General features: G+C 36.0%; 1 protein-coding gene and 1 pseudogene across 1 annotated transcript in view; one reads left to right on the top strand and one right to left on the bottom strand.

Moving 5' to 3' along the window:
* SLC4A7 (solute carrier family 4 member 7) overlaps positions 1-19,919 on the top strand; it is a 123,438-nt gene that overhangs the window by 25,431 nt on the left and 78,088 nt on the right. The window contains exon 2 of the mRNA XM_060022070.1: positions 16,329-16,410. Within this exon, the coding sequence (XP_059878053.1) occupies positions 16,329-16,410 (82 nt within the window). The remainder of the gene's footprint in view (positions 1-16,328; positions 16,411-19,919) is intronic.
* LOC132431847 (dnaJ homolog subfamily C member 9 pseudogene) lies at positions 14,685-16,106 on the bottom strand (annotated as a pseudogene).

Raw genomic sequence — 19,919 nt, 5'->3', positions numbered from 1 at the left:
ATATTTATTTACTTTCAGGTTGTTTTCTGTTTTTGCCAGTTTGAACAGTAAACATTCTTGACCGCATCTTTATGTGGAGTAGGTACCCAAAAGTGATACTGCTACACAAAGGATATTCTCAAAATTTTAAATGAATTCTTGCTAGCTTACTCTCCAGAAAGTTTTGAGCAACTTACATTACCACTAGAAAGTATGAGAGTGTCTCTGTGTCTCCCTGCCTTTGTGAGCTTTAGATGTTAGACTTTTTTTTGTTTTTTTTGCTAATCTGATGGATAAAATTTGTTGAACCACCAGTGAGAGTATCCATCTTAATATGTGGTTATTTATTGGCCATTTGTATTTTCTCTTAATGGAATTACTTGGTTCACATTCTTTGTCCATTTTTGTATTCCTTTCACTTCCCTGTAAAATCAAGAATTTTCTTGATTACAAATATTTAATGCCATGTCTGTTATACTGCGTATATTTCCTCTTGTTCTACCTTGTCTCTTTATTGTCTTCTTTGCTTTAGACGAATGTTGGATTTTTTATTTTCTTGTAGATACTATCTATCTGTCTTTCTAGATATCTATCTATTTTATTGCAACATTGGGTCTTCATTGCTGCGGGTGGGCTTTTCTCTAGTTGCGGCGAGTGGGGGCTATTCTTCGTTGCAGTGCACAGGCTTCTCATTGCACTGGCTTCTTTTGTTGTGAAGCACGGGCTCTAGGCACACGGGCTTCCGTAGTTGTGTCATGTGGGCTCAGTAGTTGTGGCTTGCAGCCTCTAGAGCGCAGGCTCAGTAGTTGTGGTGCACGGGCTTAGTTGCTCCGCAGCATGTGGGATCTGCCTGGACCAGGGCTCGAACCCGTGTCTCCTGAATTGGCAGGTGGATTCGTAAGCACTGCGCCACCAGGAAAGTCCGAATTTTTTTTTTTTTAATACAGTAAAAAAATCTATATCAGTCTTTTTCTTTATGACTTCTAGGTTTCTCATCTTGCCGAAGAATACATCCCCACTCCAGTAATATAAAGTACTATTCTAAATTTTAAATACTACCCTTCAAATTATCTTTAATCCATTATAATTTATTTTTACCTGTGGTTTGATGTAGACAGCTTCATCAAATTGGAGAGCCAAGTGGTCCTTCCTGCAATATATATTTAATCTGTTTCTTCATTCTGTTTTGTCTTGAAAATATTTACTATATTGAATTGTTTCCATTTTGGTACCATACTGTTTAGCTTACCATAGTTTTTTGGTCTATTGGAATATTTATTAGGCATAGTGCTCCCTTATTTTTTTCATGATTTTATTGAGAATTCTAGTTTTTATGGAAACTTCAAAATCATTTAAAAAAGATAAACATAACCCTTTGGGATTCCGATTCACTTTATAATTTCTATATTAGTATAGAAAGCTTTATTATTTTTTTCTTGGTATATTTAAAGTCTACCCACCCAGGAGAATAGAGTATCTTTAGATTATTTAGTGTCCTTCAATAAAATTTTATAGTTTTTTTAGATTAAATTTATTCCTATGTAGTTTATCATTTTGTCCTTATAGGACAAAAATCCTTATAGGATCTTTTTCTACCTCTATCTCTAGTTTGCTATCTGTAGTTTAAAGAAAAGCTATTGGTGTTTATTTATCTTGTAACTGGCTGCCATCAAATGAATCTTTTCATTTGTGCTAATTGGTGGAATCTATTGTATTTTAGGTACACAATGATATCATCTGCAAATAAAGATAATTTTGGGTTTTTAAAATTCTGTTTCTTTGTTACATTAGCTACAGCATACAAATTGATGGATTATCCTAGAGATAGTGGAGACTTATGACTCATATAAAGAGTGAACTCTTTAGTATTTTGCACTTTAATATGTTTGCTTTCGGTAACTGGTCAATAATCTCATCATTTTTAGGCAGGTTCTTTTTATTCCCATTATACTTAAGTCACAAGGAAAGGGACCTACTTGACTTTAATGTTTGAGAGGGTCTCTTTTTCTGTTGGTCCAGTCATTAATCTTGATTCTGAATCAGATAGTATTTAAGTAATCCTAACATTCCCAATTATTATTATTATTGTTATTTTTAGTTAGGACTTCAATATAATAAATTTTTCGGGGAAACAATTCAGTCCATAACAGGCAGGGAATGTAAAACAAACAAAAGCAATTATAAAAGCTCCTGGAAATATGAGAGGCTGAGCAAGAGAATGTGTTCACAACTCCAACTTGATAATAGTCTCTGTCCTCTTCCTCCACTTCCTTCTATAACATTCATTTTTAAACCCACATTTCCCTGAGAGTCTACAGTTATTACCTAAGATAATGCACTTGTCACTCAGGGCCTGCTCAGTTTAAAGGCTCATACCTCTTTTTCATTCTAGCAAATTCTCATAGTTTATTTTAGGTAATAATTTCCTTTAATCCATTTTCTGTTTACCCTTTTTAGCTCTCATACTATTTGGAAGTTGAACCTTGTGAATTGGTTGATTGTTTATCTCTCTTATCTTTAATGTTTTCCAACTCTTCTTTTTATTACACTGTTTGAGATATTTTATCTTCGAAGTCTTAGCCCTTTTATACATTGAAAATCTTATTTTTAATTTTCCAAAGTTCTTTCTTGTTCTGTTTCTTGGTGATAATGTAGTTATTTATTTTAGTTATTTTTAATTCAAGTAAAACGTACATAAACATGTACAAATAGTAAATGTGGCCAATTATCAGAAAGTAAACAAATCCATGTAACTATCACTTTAGAAAGAAATAGTAGAACATTGCTAGCGTTCCAGAAAGACCCTCTTAAGCATCTTCCGCATCATTTCTTCCTCCCTCCTGCTGTAACACTATCCTGACTAAAAACATAAGAATAGTTTTATATGTTTGGCTTTTTTCTCTCAAGATTATGTGAGATTTATCCATGTTCTTGCCTGTAGCAGTGGTTTGTTTAGTTTCACTCTTTCATGGAATTACATTGTATGAATATACCACAATCTATTTGTATTCTTGTTTTTGGATATGTGGATCATTTCCAGTTTCATATTACTATGAATAATGCTGCTATGAACATTCTTTTACATGTCTTTTTGGTGCATGTATGTATACATTTTTGTTGGATGTGTTAGCATGGGTTTTCCCAGAAGTAGAGTCTGAGACAAGGGCTCTGCAGGTAATTTATTTGTGAAGTGAGATCAAGAAGCAAGAGTGAGGGACAGGGAATTAAAGAGATGCGAGGAAGCCTCTGCGAGCATAAGTGAGAGACTGGCCATTGCAGTGAGTGGCTGGCCCTCAGTCCCGCAGGCCCTCAGAGGACCCTTGTGTACTGTGTCTCAGACCTGTCTGCCTGAAGGATGGAGGAGGCATGCAAAGCATTTATCAGCTTCCCAAACCCCACTGGTTAGGGGTGGCCACCAGGGCATTACCTCCATGTACTTCTGGGTAGTGCATGCACATGTGCCTTCAAATGCTTTTGAGCACAGGTTTTAAAATTTTAGAATTAGCTAGAGGACACAGCTTAGAAGACTTCATTATAAATATGGAGAATGTAAGTGTTATCAATCTTGATATAAAAATGAAAATCTAATTAAAACCGAGATGTGGAAGGGAGATTGTAAGTGAAAAAGGTATATGTAGGTGAAAAAAAATCTAATTTTTCTTTTTGTAGAATAAACAGATATTGTCTCAAATGGTACATTATTTAAAATTATGATGTCAACCAAGAACAATTATAAGGCAGAAACAGAAAGTAGTTATATTTGGTCAGTGGAAGTGGGATGGGAGGAATGCTTATTTGGGAACACTTCTGTAAGACTTGAATTTTTCTACTATACACAGGTTAATTTAATAAATAAAAATTAAAATGTAGTTTCCGTATACTGATGCAGAAAAAACAAGGATTTTTAAGTGGAAAAAAGTAAGTTATGTATACAACAATGAGTTGTACGTAGCTACCTTTTTTGGTAAGTGTATATGCATATATGCTTATATTTGTGTTATGAAGATGGAGAAAAGGTTGAAAATCGGGCAGAGAAACCAAGGGAACAAGTGAGACTTTTTTGATCCGTGTAAACATATTTATTGCTAAGTGAAATAAGCCAGATACAGAATGACAAATCCTGTCTGATTTCACTTATACGTGGAATCTAAAATAGTCAAAATCATGGAAACAGAGAGTAGAATGGTGGTTGCCAGGGACTAGGAGGTGGGGAAAATGAAGAGGTGATGGTCAAAGGGTACAAAGTTTCAGTTAAGCAAGATAAGTAATATGTACAGCATAGTGCCTATAGCTAACAGTACCACATTGTATACTTAACATTTTTTAAGAGTAGATCTTACAAGTTAAGTGTTCTTAACACGCACATGAACAGGCACACACACACAAATAATAATGATAATATGGGGCTGGGAGGAAACTTTGAGAGGTGACAGATATGTCTGTGGTCTTGAAGGTGGTGATGGCTTCATGAGTGTATACTTACCCCAAACTCAATCGAGTTGTATATATTAAATATGTATAGCTTTTTACATGCCAGTCATACCTCAATAGATTGGTTTAAAAGGATTAAGTATTGCTGTAAAATAAAACTGAAAAGAAATCTTTAAAGGACTAGCCAGATTAAAATTCCTGAGTTTATATTTGAGTTAATATCTTTATTTTTCAAGAAAGTAGTAGACTAAAACTGACTTCACCTTTCTATTTAACCTGTAAAACTTGATTTAAAATTGTTATTTGAATATTGGTTTAGTAGTGCCCAGGATAGTGTCATAACAGGTAACATATTGGAAAGATGGATATTCTGTATTTTGATGAATAACATTTGTTTTGCAATTTGGGAAATTAAAAAATTGTATGCACCAAATTCCTCCTTTTCCCCTGAGGCCTGTTAAGCTTCTTCTTTTTCTCTCTCCCTCCCTTCCTTCTACCTAAGTCCCTATGCTGAGGGCTCTTGTAATCCAGTGGGCGTGAGACATGTGCCACACCAGAAGTTTAAGCTCTTAAATACCAGTGGCAAGGGCCAAGAATTTCCACAGCAGGTAAATTTCAAGAAGTCATTGTGGAAATTGGTTTTGAACCTAATTGTTTGTAGATGTTCTTTACTCCAGGATTGATGTATTGAGGATTTTAAAAATCAGTGAATAACATACATTTTTATTTGTTTCTTCAGATTTATGTTCATTTGCCAAGTGTAAATCATAGAAGGGTTGAAGTTTTTAAAAATTTTTATTGTAGCTGTTGATGTCATTGGGGTCTCCAATTCTTAGAGAAGCTTACTAAAACCAAAGCTGTACTTGAAGACTGTGTCATGTCTTTTGCCTGGTATCTACTGTTTCATATAGATCATGGAAGATTAAAATAAAGTTTTTTTGGGCTTCCCTGGTGGCGCAGTGGTTGAGAGTCCGCCTGCCAATGCGGGGGACACGGGTTTGTGCCCCGGTCCGGGAAGATCCCACGTGCCGCGGAGCGGCTAGGCCCATGAGCCATGGCCGCTGAGCCTGCGCGTCCGGAGCCTGTGCTCTGCAGGGGGAGAGGCCACAGCAGTGAGAGGCCCACATACCGCAAAAAATAAAAATAAAATAAAATAAAATAAAGTGTTTTTTTGTTTGATATATATTATTTCAATTTAAACTTATTATTTTGTTATTTGGTGCATGTTGTCAGTAAGTTCTACAGGATTAGCTGGTAGTAAGACTTTACTTTTGGGATATAGATATTTCTATAGAAATTATCATTTGTTTGCTTTGTTTACCAGGAAGCAAGTCTGTCTATTCACAGAACATATTTCTGATTTAATTTAGATTACATTTTATTTGAATTCAGTAAACGTTTTATTTTATTCATCTGTGTTCAGTTAGAATTTTGTTTTATTCAACTATTATTGAAAATTTTTTCTTAAATTTTATTATATGTAGTTGGAGTAGAAGAAAAGTATGAATTGAGAAGGACTAGGTTTGAATCCTAAATCCACTGCCTACTAGCTCTGGGACTTTGGAGAAGTGACTTCACTTCTCTGAGCTTTAGTCAGAGCTGAGAGGAGAAAATGAAATATCTGAATGTGCTGTATAATATATATGATAATGTTTAGCATAGTTTTAGCACATAATAGGTATAATAAATATGTTTTATCATTTTTCTAGAAAACAGAATAACAAGATAATACTTTTTAATCTTCTCTCCTTCTATACACATTAAAATATTCATTGAACAAACAGCATCATAGAGAAAATGAAAAGAATATTCACCTACAATTCTTCAGTTCTATTTTTTATATATATATATTATTATTATTATTATTATTTTTGTGTGTGTGTGGTACGCGAGCCTCTCACTGTTGTGGCCTCTCCCGTTGCGGAGCACAGGCTCCAGATGCGCAGGCTCAGCAGCCATGGCTCACGGGCCCAGCCGCTCCGAGGCATGTGGGATCTTCCCGGACCGGGGCACAAACCCGTGTCCCCTGCACCGGCAGGTGGACTCTCAACCACTGCGCCACCAGGGAAGCCCAGTTCTGTATTTTAAACCTGAATTTTTTAATCGTTCTCAAAGTGCTATTCAGGGACCCTGCCAGTCCCTGAAATCCTTTCAGAGGATCTGCAAGATCAAAATTACTTTCATAATAATACTGGGACACTACTTCCCTTTTTCCCCTGGGTTGAAGTTTGTGCGGATGGTGTGGGAGCAGTGCTGGGTGAGACTCAGGGAGGCACCAGGCAGCACCACCAGGCACTCTCCGTTTAAAAGCAAAACAAAACTGTTCACTGAAGAAAAGAATGTCCTTGATGAAGCAGTAAAAACTTATGATTTTGTTAAATCTGAGCCTTTGAGAACACATTGCTTTAATATTCCAAATGACAGAATAGGAAGCATGCATAGAAATACATCTGTATACTGAGGTACAGTGGGTTGTCTGGAGAAAAAGCTCTGGTGTGTTTGCTTGAATTGTGAGCTCCTCTAGCTGCTTTTTTTCTCAGGATGCCATTTTTACTTGAAAGAACGGACAAACTAACTATGATTATTCAGACTTGACCTTCGACAGATATTTCCTCAGAAAGAAATGAAGTGAGCCTGTCACTTCAAGAAAAACAACTCATGGTACTTGCTACTAATGATAATGAGTCTAGCTTTCATAAAACAAAATTATAGTTTTGAAAAACGTATCTGTTCTCAACACTTAAAACTTACGAGATTGATAATATTAACAAATGTGATTTTTAAAAATATTGTATAATGAAGTGTGGAATTTTACAAATGGATGAGAGGTCCATTCAAAGTATATGATAGACCAATGGATTTTAATGTAGCAGTATGTAAAACATTCACTTGAAATGGTTTCAGATTCCACCTTGCAACCTAACCTTTAAGAATGACTACTTGTTGGGCTTCCCTGGTGGTGGCTTCACGGGTGCCCTTCTACTTACAGAAGTAGATATGAGAATCCAATCATCTTCTCTTAAGTCAGATATTAAGAGATTTGAAAAAATGTAAAAGCTATTCTCACTAAATCTTGTTTTGTTTTTGAAAATTTTTTTAACTAAAATGTTATTTATGTTAACATGTAATGGCTTTATTTTTAAAAATGAATTTAAATAAATATTTTAAAGTTTTCCTAGTTTTACTTCCAATATCGTTAGTATAGATGGTAAACTTTATAAACAAAGGCCCTTTGAGGTCTTACGTAGTCTTTAAGGGTGGAAAGAGATCTTGAGTCCGAAGGTTAGAGGGGTGCTGCTTATCACCTTTTCCCTTTTAGCTGTTATCCATATGAATACTTAACTGGGAGTAAAATGATAATTAAAGCCGCAATATGACTTATTAATCCTGTTATTAGTATATGGTTACAATAAGTTGGTATAAATATAGTAATGATAAAAAGGCAAAACTCTCTTCAGGCGAAAATATATTTGGATCTTTCCTGAATTTAAATGAAATTAAGAGCTAGATTTAACTATGTTGTTGAAAATTTATTCTCTAAAAAAAAAAATACACACACCCATTACATATATCCTTAGTGTATGCTTTCTTTTGAATTAATTGTTATAGAAAGGTTTCAGTTGAAAACTGGTTGCTACATTCTTCTTTTGGTATTTTCAGTTATAACTAAATGTGTGTATTACTTGTCAGATCTCTTATGCTCTGACCCTGCGTAAGCGGTAGTTATTAGCTTGGAAGATTAGGTAACTTAGAGGACCCTGATTGGTTGTACCATGAAAGCAACTTAGAGGGTTCATCTGTGTAAAGCACAGTGACCTAAATCAGCTATGTCCTCACTGCCCCTGGACTGCAAGGGACTTAATGCACTACACTATCAAAAACAAGGCATTTATATACCACTATGGAAAGATTTCGGCTGGAGAAGAAGTTACCTGTATGTACGCAGTTATGATCTTGTGTTTTATTTATGAACAAGTTTGAATCTTTCAGAGTTTAATAGTGAAGCTTGAAGAAATGTCAGGCTTACTAGCACTGGCTTAGAATAGTATCATCCTCTGTGTCCTTGGCTGTGGAAGTCATCTGCTGAAAGGAGTAAATCCTTGTGTTATATTAACAATGTCTGTAGCATTTTTATTATTCTGTAGAATTCATTTTTTGATTAGTTAGTATTACTTGAATGAGGCTTTAAGCAGTTTTATATGGCTAAGATGTTAGGAAAGAAATTACTTTGTCTTAATGGTTAAATATGTTTTGAAGCTAAACTGAAGTATTTGATAACTGAAATTACATGGTTAATAATCATAATTTATGGGAGGTGTTACTTTTGGGCTGTAGCCATATGTCTTATAATGAAGAAATTACTTTGTGATAGGGATCTTCTGATGCTGTTTTAATAATGGATTTCGTAAACCTCAGGTGTCAGAAGAGGATAATAGCCTAGGTTTATGACTTTATTGTTAAATAATCTTTTAACACTCCTTTCCCCCTAATATACCTTTGGCATGTTAAAGTCTCATTTTTATCATTTGACCAAGACAGTAATTGTGAATTTTGGCTTTTCAGGCAGGGTAAATGACTATGAGAGATATTGGTAAGACCTGTTTGATACAAAACTTAGATTAGATTTTGCTGGGAATTCCTACTAGTGAATTGAATTTTGATTTTATCATGTGTTGGTGCTGGGCTTTTTTGTTTATAAACTGATTGATTAAATTCCAAACTATTGAGTACCTATCTATGTTTAAGCTTTAATTGTGTTCATAAGGAGGCCTTAAGTGTATCCAATATAAATTTTTTAGCCCAGTGTCTTGTCCTTTGGAATATACACAGCAGTCAATGAGTATTTAACCAAGGCCCAGGCCCTGCTTGATGCTGAGGAGACAGTGGTGAGCAAAATGGACATGATTCCCTTCTTCTTGGAGCTTATTGTTCAGGCTGGGAAACAGTTAAGCAGCTAGTTACATAAATATATAATTACAAGTTTTAATAAATACTATAAAGTACTGTATATTCTCAGCTTGTATTACAGTGACCTTGGTCTCTTGTCTCCTGGATAAAGAACAAGTCCCTTAAGCTCTGTGGGGGTGTGTGTGTGTGTGTGTGTGTGTGTGTGTGTGTGTGTGTAAAATGAGAAGATTGAAATGGAAAAGTAAAACCCATCCATACCTATGAGTCTGTGAGACCTCATTTATTCATCAGGAATGGAGAAGATAATTCATTTACGCCTTGATTTCTTATCATGGGGAGCCCTACCTTAGCTGTAAATTAACTGATAAGCTGGCCATTTGATTATATTACAGTTTTTTATTCACTGATGTATCCTCCGTATCTGGAATGATGCTCAGCACATAGTGTACTTACACTCAGTAGATATTTGTTGAATGAATGGATGAGTCCAAACTCCTAGTCTTTATTTAAGGAAATGAGACTTTTTTTTATGGTCCATCAGATTCATACGGTCAGGGGTATTAACCAGGGAAAGAATAGGCAAATAGACCATCTTGCTGAGGGATTTCCTGGTTTTCTCTTGTCGATTTTTGGTAAAAAAAATTCAGTGGAATTCTAAAAATACCTAGCTAACGATGACCCCAACTGACCGAAATTGGGGAATTTTGACAGAATACCTGCTAGACCTTCTGCTATAAAACATCTACTGGATCTTTGTGTATGTGTGTTTTTCCTTTTGTGCAGAATGCCTGTACTTTTCTATACATTTTAGTTACTGATAAAGTTGAGGTAGTTTTTTTAAAAGCCCATTTCAGAAATAGATTTTATTATTATCCTCATTTCTGTTAATCAATTTATATATACTCGATAACCTAAAGTAAGTGATTCCTATGTGTTTTTTGGTGTGTGTGCTGAGTTAGAACTTGGAATGAATATAAGTATCTCCTCATAGCAAGAGTGCCATAAATATTTGTGATTTATAATTTCAGATAGACCCTAATGAGGCTTTCCATTTGTCCATGACTCTTGTGCTTTGTAATGAAGTTTCTGACAATAGTGTTTCACTAATAATCTTCTTTATTATTGGAATCTGTCAATTGTGAGTTTTTACACCTCACACCTCTTTGAGTTCTCTTGCTCTCATATTCTTTGACTTCTTCACTTTTTCCCTTTGTAACTTTTTCTTAGGGTGTGTATTTAAAATAAAAATTTCTGAAACTTTGTGTTCCAGTATCTGAATCTATCCAGTTCCTCCTCTGTCTGGTGACAAAGCATTTTTCCCAGGGTTTTAAATTTTTTTCTGTCGGAATCACATGATTGCCTGAGTTTAAAATTTGTGATTTTTAATTGCTTTAATTTTCCATATACCTTTTATGTCTCGTCCATATATTTTAGAGTAATGAATCAATCAAAAAATGCCAAGTGAATTCTTTAGAAACTGAATATCATTCTTTGGCTTTTTATTTTGTGAAACAGTATTCACTGATGATTTCTCCTTTTACCTGGATTAGGAAAGGTTATTTGCTTACCCTTAAGCGTTTTGCCCATAAATTTAAAGTTTTTTTAATATTAAGTTCAACTCTTGGTAGTAGGTGGGATAAGATTGGGAATTGGCAATATTTGGAAGAAATAGATTTAGGGTTGCTTGTAATACAGTGAAAGTATATAGTAACTTTACAGTGTTTTCTTGTGAATTGGAATGTATATTTCATTTTCTGAAGGATTAAAACAATGTGAATGAAGTGAGAGTGGTCCCTATAAGGCCTCCTAAAATGGTTAAGGGCAGGAAGCAGCCTCTCTTGAAGAGCATTTTAAATATATATAGCTTAAGTCTGTAACATAACTGAGGACATGGTGTGCAGACTGGCATGCAGCAGAATCACACAGAGGTTATTGAAAATACGGGTGCTTGGGCTCCACCTAAACTACTGGTCAGCATCTCCAGCACTGGGCACAGGAAGCTGAATTTTAACAAACTCTCTAGGTGTGTCTGAATTTATAATATATCATAAAATCTGAAAATCTCTTAAAGTAATACAGTTCTAGATCCTTATGAGAGTTAGTTGCCTTCTCTTGGCATTTCATCCTAGATGCTTAGGAACGCATTTCCTATGAATAATTCTCCTATACAACCACAATACTATCTCAGGATATATTTTGAATCTTCATATCAGTTTTAATTAGGAAATTAATAGGTATTTGTTTCTGTAATTGTTAAGACTTTGCTAATTAATCTAGTTTTAAAGCTGTATGGTAGATGAGAAAGCATTTTTAGTCTCCATATTTAGATTCAGTAAAATGTGGGCCTCTTCTGTGCTTGTGCCCTTGTGCTTGGCACACTCACATGGCACCTCGCCTCACAGCTCTTTCAAGGGCAAGTAACACTTGTGGATGAGGACCAAGTAGATAGGTGACATGGCTTTCAAAAGATTTTATACTTAAGTCTACCTCTGTGTTCACATGGTTAAAATAAATCAAAGCAATATAAGAAAAACAATAAATCCAGAAGTCAGAGGTAACCAGTTATACTGTTTGCTTGTATGTTCTTTCAGTTTCAGTGTTCATTGTGTAAATTCAGATATTCCTCTTCTAGGGACTTTCTTATACAGAAAGTAGTATGCTGTACGTGTGGTTCTCTACCTTGTGTGTATTTCATTTTATAATAGGTCTTAAATATTTTTCATGTCAGTATATAGCATCTTAATTTTTTTTAGTAGCTTGGTATTCCATCAGATACATTGCCATTCCTCTTTTAAGGGCCCCTGGGGATGGTTTCCAGTCTTTTCCAGTTACAAGCTGCAGTAAATAACCTTGCACATTTGTTATGTCGTATAAAGAGAATTTAAACTTTCTTAGTGATCTTATATGGATAATTCTTAAATCTGTTGTCTTCTGTGTTGTAGAGCAGTTGTATTCTGGATAGTTACCTTATTTTATAAATAAAAAATTGAAACCAAGGCAAAATAATTTTCTTAAGATTAGAGTGAGTCAATCTTGCATTGGTATACTTAGGGTGCCTTTTTATTCTTCCATGTATTTGAGTTTTCCCAGTGCCTTGGCTTTATTTCATTTTAGGTAGGCTTTATAAGGACTGGCTTGTGTGGCTTACTCATCTGAGGTTAGGAATGAAAACATTTTGATGTCAGGGGTGGCTCTTTGCTTTTGCTATTTTTAGTTTTCCACTATATTCTTGGAGTTAAAAAATGAAGAAGAGTTTTTTCTAGATGCAGATTTAAAAATAACTGACACATTAAATCGAAACTTGAATTTATTCTTTTTAAAAATTACCAAAATTACATTTTTATTGTTAACAGAAAGTTAAACACTACAGGGTTGTCTGTTTCTGCTTCCCCAGCCATCCGTGTGACACAGTGTCAGTGGTTTGATGTTTAACCTTTTAAATATTTACATGTATTTTTTACATCTATTTCAAAAAGGAACTCAAATAAAATTGTACTTTATATAGTGTCTTAACTAGATCTATATTTAGAAACATGGCTTAAAGCTTATCCTAAGGTGATAGAATTAAAAATGCAGTGTTTTTTCAGAAGTGTATTTCTACCTTGAAACGTCAATCCCTTCGTTCTGAGGGATATATTTATCCCTCAGGAAATATATATATTTTCAATATATAGCCATATGCACCTGCATATTTCGATGAGTTACTTGTAATATGTTGAGATGGGCAATGTGTGTGCCTTTCTGATTCATGTTTCACAGTTGTTGAAAAGTAGATAATGTTTTTAAGGGAAGAATGCAGATACCCCCTCCCTGTTTGTTTTTTTTTTAAACAGTGTTGTGTTGTAAATTTTCCAGACTTCAAAAATTTTAACCTTAGTTTTTTCTACAAGTTACGCATGAAAGCATTCTCATTGAAAACCCAAACAGTAACAATAAAATTATATATTCACTTGGCTTTGAGTCACTTACTCCAGGCTTCAAAGAGGGTATCTAAGGAGAGCAAGGTGAGTGGACCATGAGAAGATGAATAGATGGACATCCTCTTTTTTACATGCCCCTTTTGGCACACGTGGCAGTATTTTTCTGTGATAGATGTTTACAGGTCAAAGAGTATGTGTATTTTAAATAAATAAATATTGTGAGCTTGCCCAACTTCAGCTGTTTCATAGTGTTAGCTGATTAGTGTTAGTACATCTAAACATGTAAGTACGTCTGCATATGAATAAAAGAGGTTTTTTTGTTTGTTTGTTAAGGATGAGAGTTAAGTATATTGTTTTGCTTCCTTGGCAGTTGTTCTGTTGAAACGCAAGTTTGGAATGGGAGCAGTTAATCCCTTTTAGAATACACAGTGTGCTACCTCTTGGATCATACAACATCTGTGTCTTTTGTTTGAGAGGCAGCTTCTTTTTTGTACCTACCTGTGCATGCTTAGTGACTAAATAGCATGACATCATTGGAGGAATGGTTTTAGAGTGTGGTATGCATAATGGATGGTAATGATTAGTTCTTCATTCTTGTACATGTGTGTGTGTTTCCTACTTTAGCCTTTCCTCAATATTAAGGGAGTGTGACTGCTGTGAGGTAGGTTACCACACATACAGCTGTCTCTTCTTTCTTAGTCTACTATATGAAAACGTATAATGGTCTACACAGCCTGTTTCCCAGTCCTTTAGATATAAAGCCTTAGCAAGTCATTTAACTTCTGAGTTTCCTGTATTAAATTGAATCCCAGTCCTTTAGAGTCATACAAGTACCTCTTGATATCCAGATCTATTTGATTCTACAGTTTGGATATCTAGCCTTCCTTCAGAAAGTAAGTTTGGATATTGAGATCTGCATTTTCTTAATATACTGTGTCTGTTTCTGAGTTTCGGGTAGCAAATAGTGAGGGTTTGGATAGTAGGGAATATATTTGAAAATTTAATCAAATTGATTCAGTTCCTGAGTTTTAAGATATAAGAATTAAGACACTGAGAGTTTGGATAGCAAGGAATAATTGTATATGAATTTATTTTGTATGCACTGAAAAAAAAACCCTATACCCAAAAAGTAAGATATTTTAAGGTCAAGAGTTAGAGGAGACCTTAAAAGATCATTTTACCCAAACTCCTGTTTGATCCTTTCTAAAACAAACTGGCCCTCCAATTGATGCTTGGACATGGAAAGTGGTGAGAAGCTGACTGCGTTATATGTCCTTCTGGTTTATTGTTTTAAGTGGAGAGGAAGTGCTAGGCAGTGAGCAACCACAGAGACCATGGGGAAAAATGACTGTCATCTGATGGATAAAATAACTTCCTTCTAGAAAACTGATAGTGGAGTACTATAAAGTTATCAATTAAAGCATAAAGACCATGAAAGAGAACAAATTAGATTAGTTCTTTTCTTTCTTGAAAGCTGTTGGGGTTTTTTTCCTCTTCTCCTTTGGGAGGTTTGTAGTACTTTGCTTCTTTCTGAGCAGGAATATCATCCATTTCCAGTTGCCCATCTTTTGCCTGCCCTGAATGGCTGGTTAGGTCATCTACCTCTTCATCAATCCCTCGCTCCTTTCTGCTCATTTCTGTGTTTTTTTAGCCTCTTCCTGGGCCATCCTTTTCCTTCCGTTCATCTCTTGCTTTGATCCTTTGACAGAGGCATTGTGGGACAGGATTTCTCCAGTATGAGTGCCTTTCCAAATGAGGTTCCATATTCTGGGTTCCTCTGTACTACACACATGCACACTCCACAAACTGATCCATGTCACCCTTGAAGTTCAGATAGGCCTTTGTCACATCAGTCTGCTCTTCCTCAGAACCTTTGTCTATCTTTTCAGAACCTTGAGTGTCCTCCTCCAGTGTGTGTCCCAGTCCCCCGTATGGTTGAGTACAGCGGAGTCCTTATCCACTGTCCCCTGCTCGTTGTACTCTGCTCTCTCGTCTTTGTCACTTAAGACGGAACAGACTTCCCTGAGGAACTGGAAGTGGCAGGTGCTGTCCTCCTCATCACTCTTGCCCACTGAGTCTGGGTGCACCTGTAGGGCCACCTCATGGTGGCTCTGCTGGCCATGCCCGTCAGCAGTGAAGGTCTGTGAGGCTGCAGAGCCCTGCTGGGCATGAGGCCAGTGTGAGCCACAGCTCACATTAAGACCTCTGAAGGGAAGGGGCTTCGTCCATCTGTCTCAGTCAGTGACGCAGAATCTTGTACATACTAAGTTCATAATAAGTAGTTAATGAGGATTATATAATGCTCTTTTGAAAGTTAAGAAGTTGAGAAGGGAAATTTAAGCTAAAATTTTCTTTTAAAAATAGTCTGTGTAGTGTTTTACAGTAAATATGGTTAGTCTTTTTGTTGAGCTGAAGAATGGAACAAAATTGTAAAGGTTGACTTCCACAACTCAAAGCTGGGCTCTCCTTAGAGGTTACATTTTGGCATGGCTTTTCCTTTGTACAGAAATAAAAAGTTCATATAACTTTGATTGTTTCTTGGTAACTTATGAGTGAAAGTGATACTACATGTTAAGTCTATGGACTTATTTTTGATCATTATATGTTTAACCATAATCCAATCCAATATCCAATGTAGCTGAGCTAATAAGCGGGGTTTTTTTTTTTTTTTTGGTTAAGAGTACCTAGGAGCAAAAAAAAAAAAAAGAAGAAGAAGGAAAGAAAAAAAGTATTCTATATTGCTATCTAAGGGTTTCCCTCATCCCCGATTTTCTTTAATTTCTGATCTGGAGGGTTGTTCCATTGAAGTGAGTATGTGTACCAGTTACCAGTAACTTCCATAGAAGACCAGTGAAAAATCTTTGTCATTTCAGTTCTTTCCATGAGATTTTTGAATGGTCTTCTGTGGATTAAAAAAAAAAAAGCCTATAAACATACTTTTGAAAGAATACAGTTAGCTGTATTACGAATTCAGTTCTTTGAGAGGAAGGCAATCTGTTATATTTTTGGCTGTCTCAAATAACACACCCTAGTAAGTAGGTCCTCAGTATATATTGATTTCATGAGTGAATGGGAATAATTTCTTTTTAGGGTCCCGATGAAGAAGCTGTTGTAGATCTTGGCAAAACCAGCTCAACTGTGAACACCAAGTTTGAAAAAGAAGAACTAGAAAGTAAGTTTGTTTAAAATAACTTGATTAGCAGGATAAATTACTAATGAATGTTTGTTAGTGTCCTTTACCTATTATTTGTTGAAATATTTGTTGTTGTCATTGTAGAGCATACATTTAGAAGAGTGTTCAGCACTTTTCTAAATATAGTTTAAAGAAGAATAATACAGCAAAACCCCATTTAACCACTACCCATATCTGCAAATAGAACATTCCCTGAAATATAAATATCAGAATGCTTTTCAAACTTTACTGATGGTTACCATTACTTATCTTGGAAATTGAAATGCCACAATTATAAAATGAGTTAATTCTTTAATTGTTTTTCTAACAGCCTGGGTAATTTGAATTATGAGCAAACTATAGCGTGCCAGACTAATAAGCCACAGTTATGACTGGTTGTCATCTAAATGTTCATTTTATATGTCTGTTAATCAGCCTTTTAAAGTACTTATAAAAACCTCAGCATAGAATTGTGTAGCAAATGAGTTATTTGCCAATCTGTTTTTCCTGAGCCGGAAGAAGTCCTGACAAATGGTTTTTTTGTTTCTTTCTTTTTTTTGAAATAATTTTAGATTTACAGAAGAGTTGCAAGGGTAGTACAGAGTGTCCCCTGTATACGTTTCACCCAGCTTTTTCTAATGTTAACATTTTATTTAGGTGTAAGTTTATGAAAATGAAGAAATTAACATTGATACAATACTACTAACTAAACTACAGATTTTATTCAGATTTTACTAGTTTTTCCACTGATGTTCTTTTTCTGTCCCAGGATCCCGTTGAACAGCTCAGGTTGTGATAGGACACTTAGTTGTCAGGTCTCCTTAGTCTCCTGTAATCTATGACAATTTCTAGATCTTTCCCCCTTTTTCATGACCTTGACATTTGGAAGAGTAGTGGTTAGATACTAATAGAATGTCCCAAAATGTGGGTTTGTCTAATGTCACATTGTGACATTATAATCTCATAGCCCAGATCATGGGTATGTGAGGAGCATACCACATGTGATGTGCCCCTCTCACCTGTGGACAGGTGTTATTGACATAACTTAGCCTGTTATCGACATAACTTACCCTGTTATGTTAACCCTGAACACTTGCTTAAGGTGGTGTTCGTGGCAGATGTTTTCATAAACTTATTTTGGGGTCTTTTTGAGACCTATATTTTTGAGTTAAAGTCTTCTGTGACAGCTGAATGGGGCCATTGCTTTACAAAAAGAGGTGGAAAGAGACACAAATAAGTGTTCTCCACATTTGCTTCCTGAAATGGAAAAAAAACCTTCTTTTAAAGTAACCTGTGTATCTAGTGTATTTATCAGTCGATGGTATTAGCCCTTGGTGTAATTAGCCCTTGGTATAACAGAGCCCTTGGTGCTCTGTAAAATAAGAGAAGTAACAGGAGACTAGCATTGTTAATTACATGAACTTATACATAATTCTTTTTTTTTTCTTTTTTTTTTTTTTGGCGGTACGCGGGCCTTTCACTCTTGTGGCCTCTCCCGTTGCGGAGCACGCGCAGGCTCAGCAGCCATGGCTCATGGGCCCAGCCGCCCCGCGGAATGTGGGTCTTCCTGGACCGGGGCATGAACCCGTGTCCCCTGCATCGGTAGGTGGACTCTCAACCACTGCGCCACCAGGGAAGCCCCATAGTTCTTTTTTATCATAGTAAATTTTGGTATACTTTTTTGTATGTTACTTTTTTTCCTTTTTGGAAAACTGATACTAGCAATACTCAGAGATACTGCAGGTTTGGTTCCAGACCACTGCAATAAAGTGAATATTGCAGTAAAGTGAGTCACATGAATTTTTTTGGTTTCCTAGTGCGTATAAAGGTTATGTTCATGCTATATTGTAGTCTGTTTAAAGTGTGAATAGCATTATGTCTAAAAAACAATGTACATGCCTTAACTAAAACATACTTTATTGCTAAAAAATGGTAACCATCATCTGAGCCTTTAGCAAGTCATAATCTTTTTGCTGGTGGAGGGTCTTGCCTTGATGTTGGTGGCTGCTGACTGATGAGGGTGATAGTGGCTGAAGGTTGGGGTTGATTTCTTAAAATAAGACAACAATAAAGTTTGCCACTTTGATTGACTCCTCTTTTCATGAATGATTTCTCTGTAGCCTGCAAGGCTGTGTGATAGCATTTGACCCACAGTAGAATGTCTTTCAAAATTAGAGTCCTCTCAAACCCTGCCTTTGCCTCTGCTTTATCAACTAAATTTATGCAATATTCTAATCCTTTGTTGTCATTTCAACAATCTTCACAGCAGCTTCACCAGGAGTAGATTTCATCCAAAGAAACCACTTTCTTTGCTCATCAGTAGGAAGCAAGTTTTATCATGAGCTGGCAGCAATTCAGTCCCATCTTTAGGCTCCACTTCTAATTCTAGCTCTTTTGCTGTTTCCATCACATCTGCAGTGACTTTCTCCACTGAAGTCTTGAACCCCTCAAAGTCATCCACAAGGGCTGGAATCAACTTCTTCCAAATGCCTGTTAATGTTGATATTTTGACCTCTTGCCATGAATCATGAATGCTGTCCATGGCATCTGGGAGGGAATGGTGAATCCTTTCCAGAAGGTTTTCAATTAACTTTGCCCAGATCTATCAGAGGAGTCACTATCTGTGGCAGCTATAGCCTTCAAGACCTGAAAGTTGAAATGGCTCATTGATCCATGAGCTGCAGAATGGATGTTGTGTTACCAGGCATGAAAACATCATTAATCTCTTTGTACATCTCCATCAGAGCTCTTGGGTAACTAGGTGCCTTGTCAATGAGCAGTAATACTTTGAAAGGAATCTTTTTTCTGAGCAGTAGGTCTCAACAGTGGGCTTAAAATATTGAGTAAACTCTGTTGTCAACAGATGCGCTGTCATCCAGGTTCTGTATAACCTATAATGGAAAAGAATCTGAAGCTATACACGTGAAACTAACACAATATTGTAAATCAACTAAAGTTAAATAAAAAAGAAAGAACGAAGGAAGGAAGGAAGGAAAAAAGTATATATAGAGCACAGGCAGAATAGACTCGGCATGACTCTTACGGGCCCTAGGATTTTCAGAAGGAAGGAAGGAAAGAAGGAAGGGAGGGAGGAAGGACGGAAAGGAAGGAAGGAAGGAAAAAAAATACATATATAGAGCACAGGCAGAATAGACTGAGCATGACTCTTAAGGGCCCTAGGATTTTCAGAATGGTAAATGAACATTGGCTTCAACTTCACGTCACCAGCTGCATTAGCATGCATGTCCTTTGAAGCTAGGCGTTTGTCTTCTCCTCTAGCTATGAAAGCCCTAGATGGCATCTTCTTCCAATAGAAGGCTGTTTTGTCTACATTTTATCCAGACCAGTAAAACTTTCTCCTTATCAGCAGTAAGGCTGTTTCACTTTCTTATCATTTGTGTGTTCACTAGAGTAGCACTTTTAATTTCCTTCAAGAACTTTTCCTTTGCTTTCACTTCTTGGCTGTTTGGCACAAGGGACCTGGCTTTATGCCAGTTTCAGCATGCCTT

This window comes from Delphinus delphis, chromosome 10 (genome assembly GCF_949987515.2).
Source record: "Delphinus delphis chromosome 10, mDelDel1.2, whole genome shotgun sequence".
Classification (NCBI taxonomy): Eukaryota; Metazoa; Chordata; class Mammalia; order Artiodactyla; family Delphinidae; genus Delphinus; species Delphinus delphis.
The sequence above is the reverse complement of the archived record's forward strand: the minus strand, read 5'-3'. Positions and strand labels throughout refer to the sequence as shown.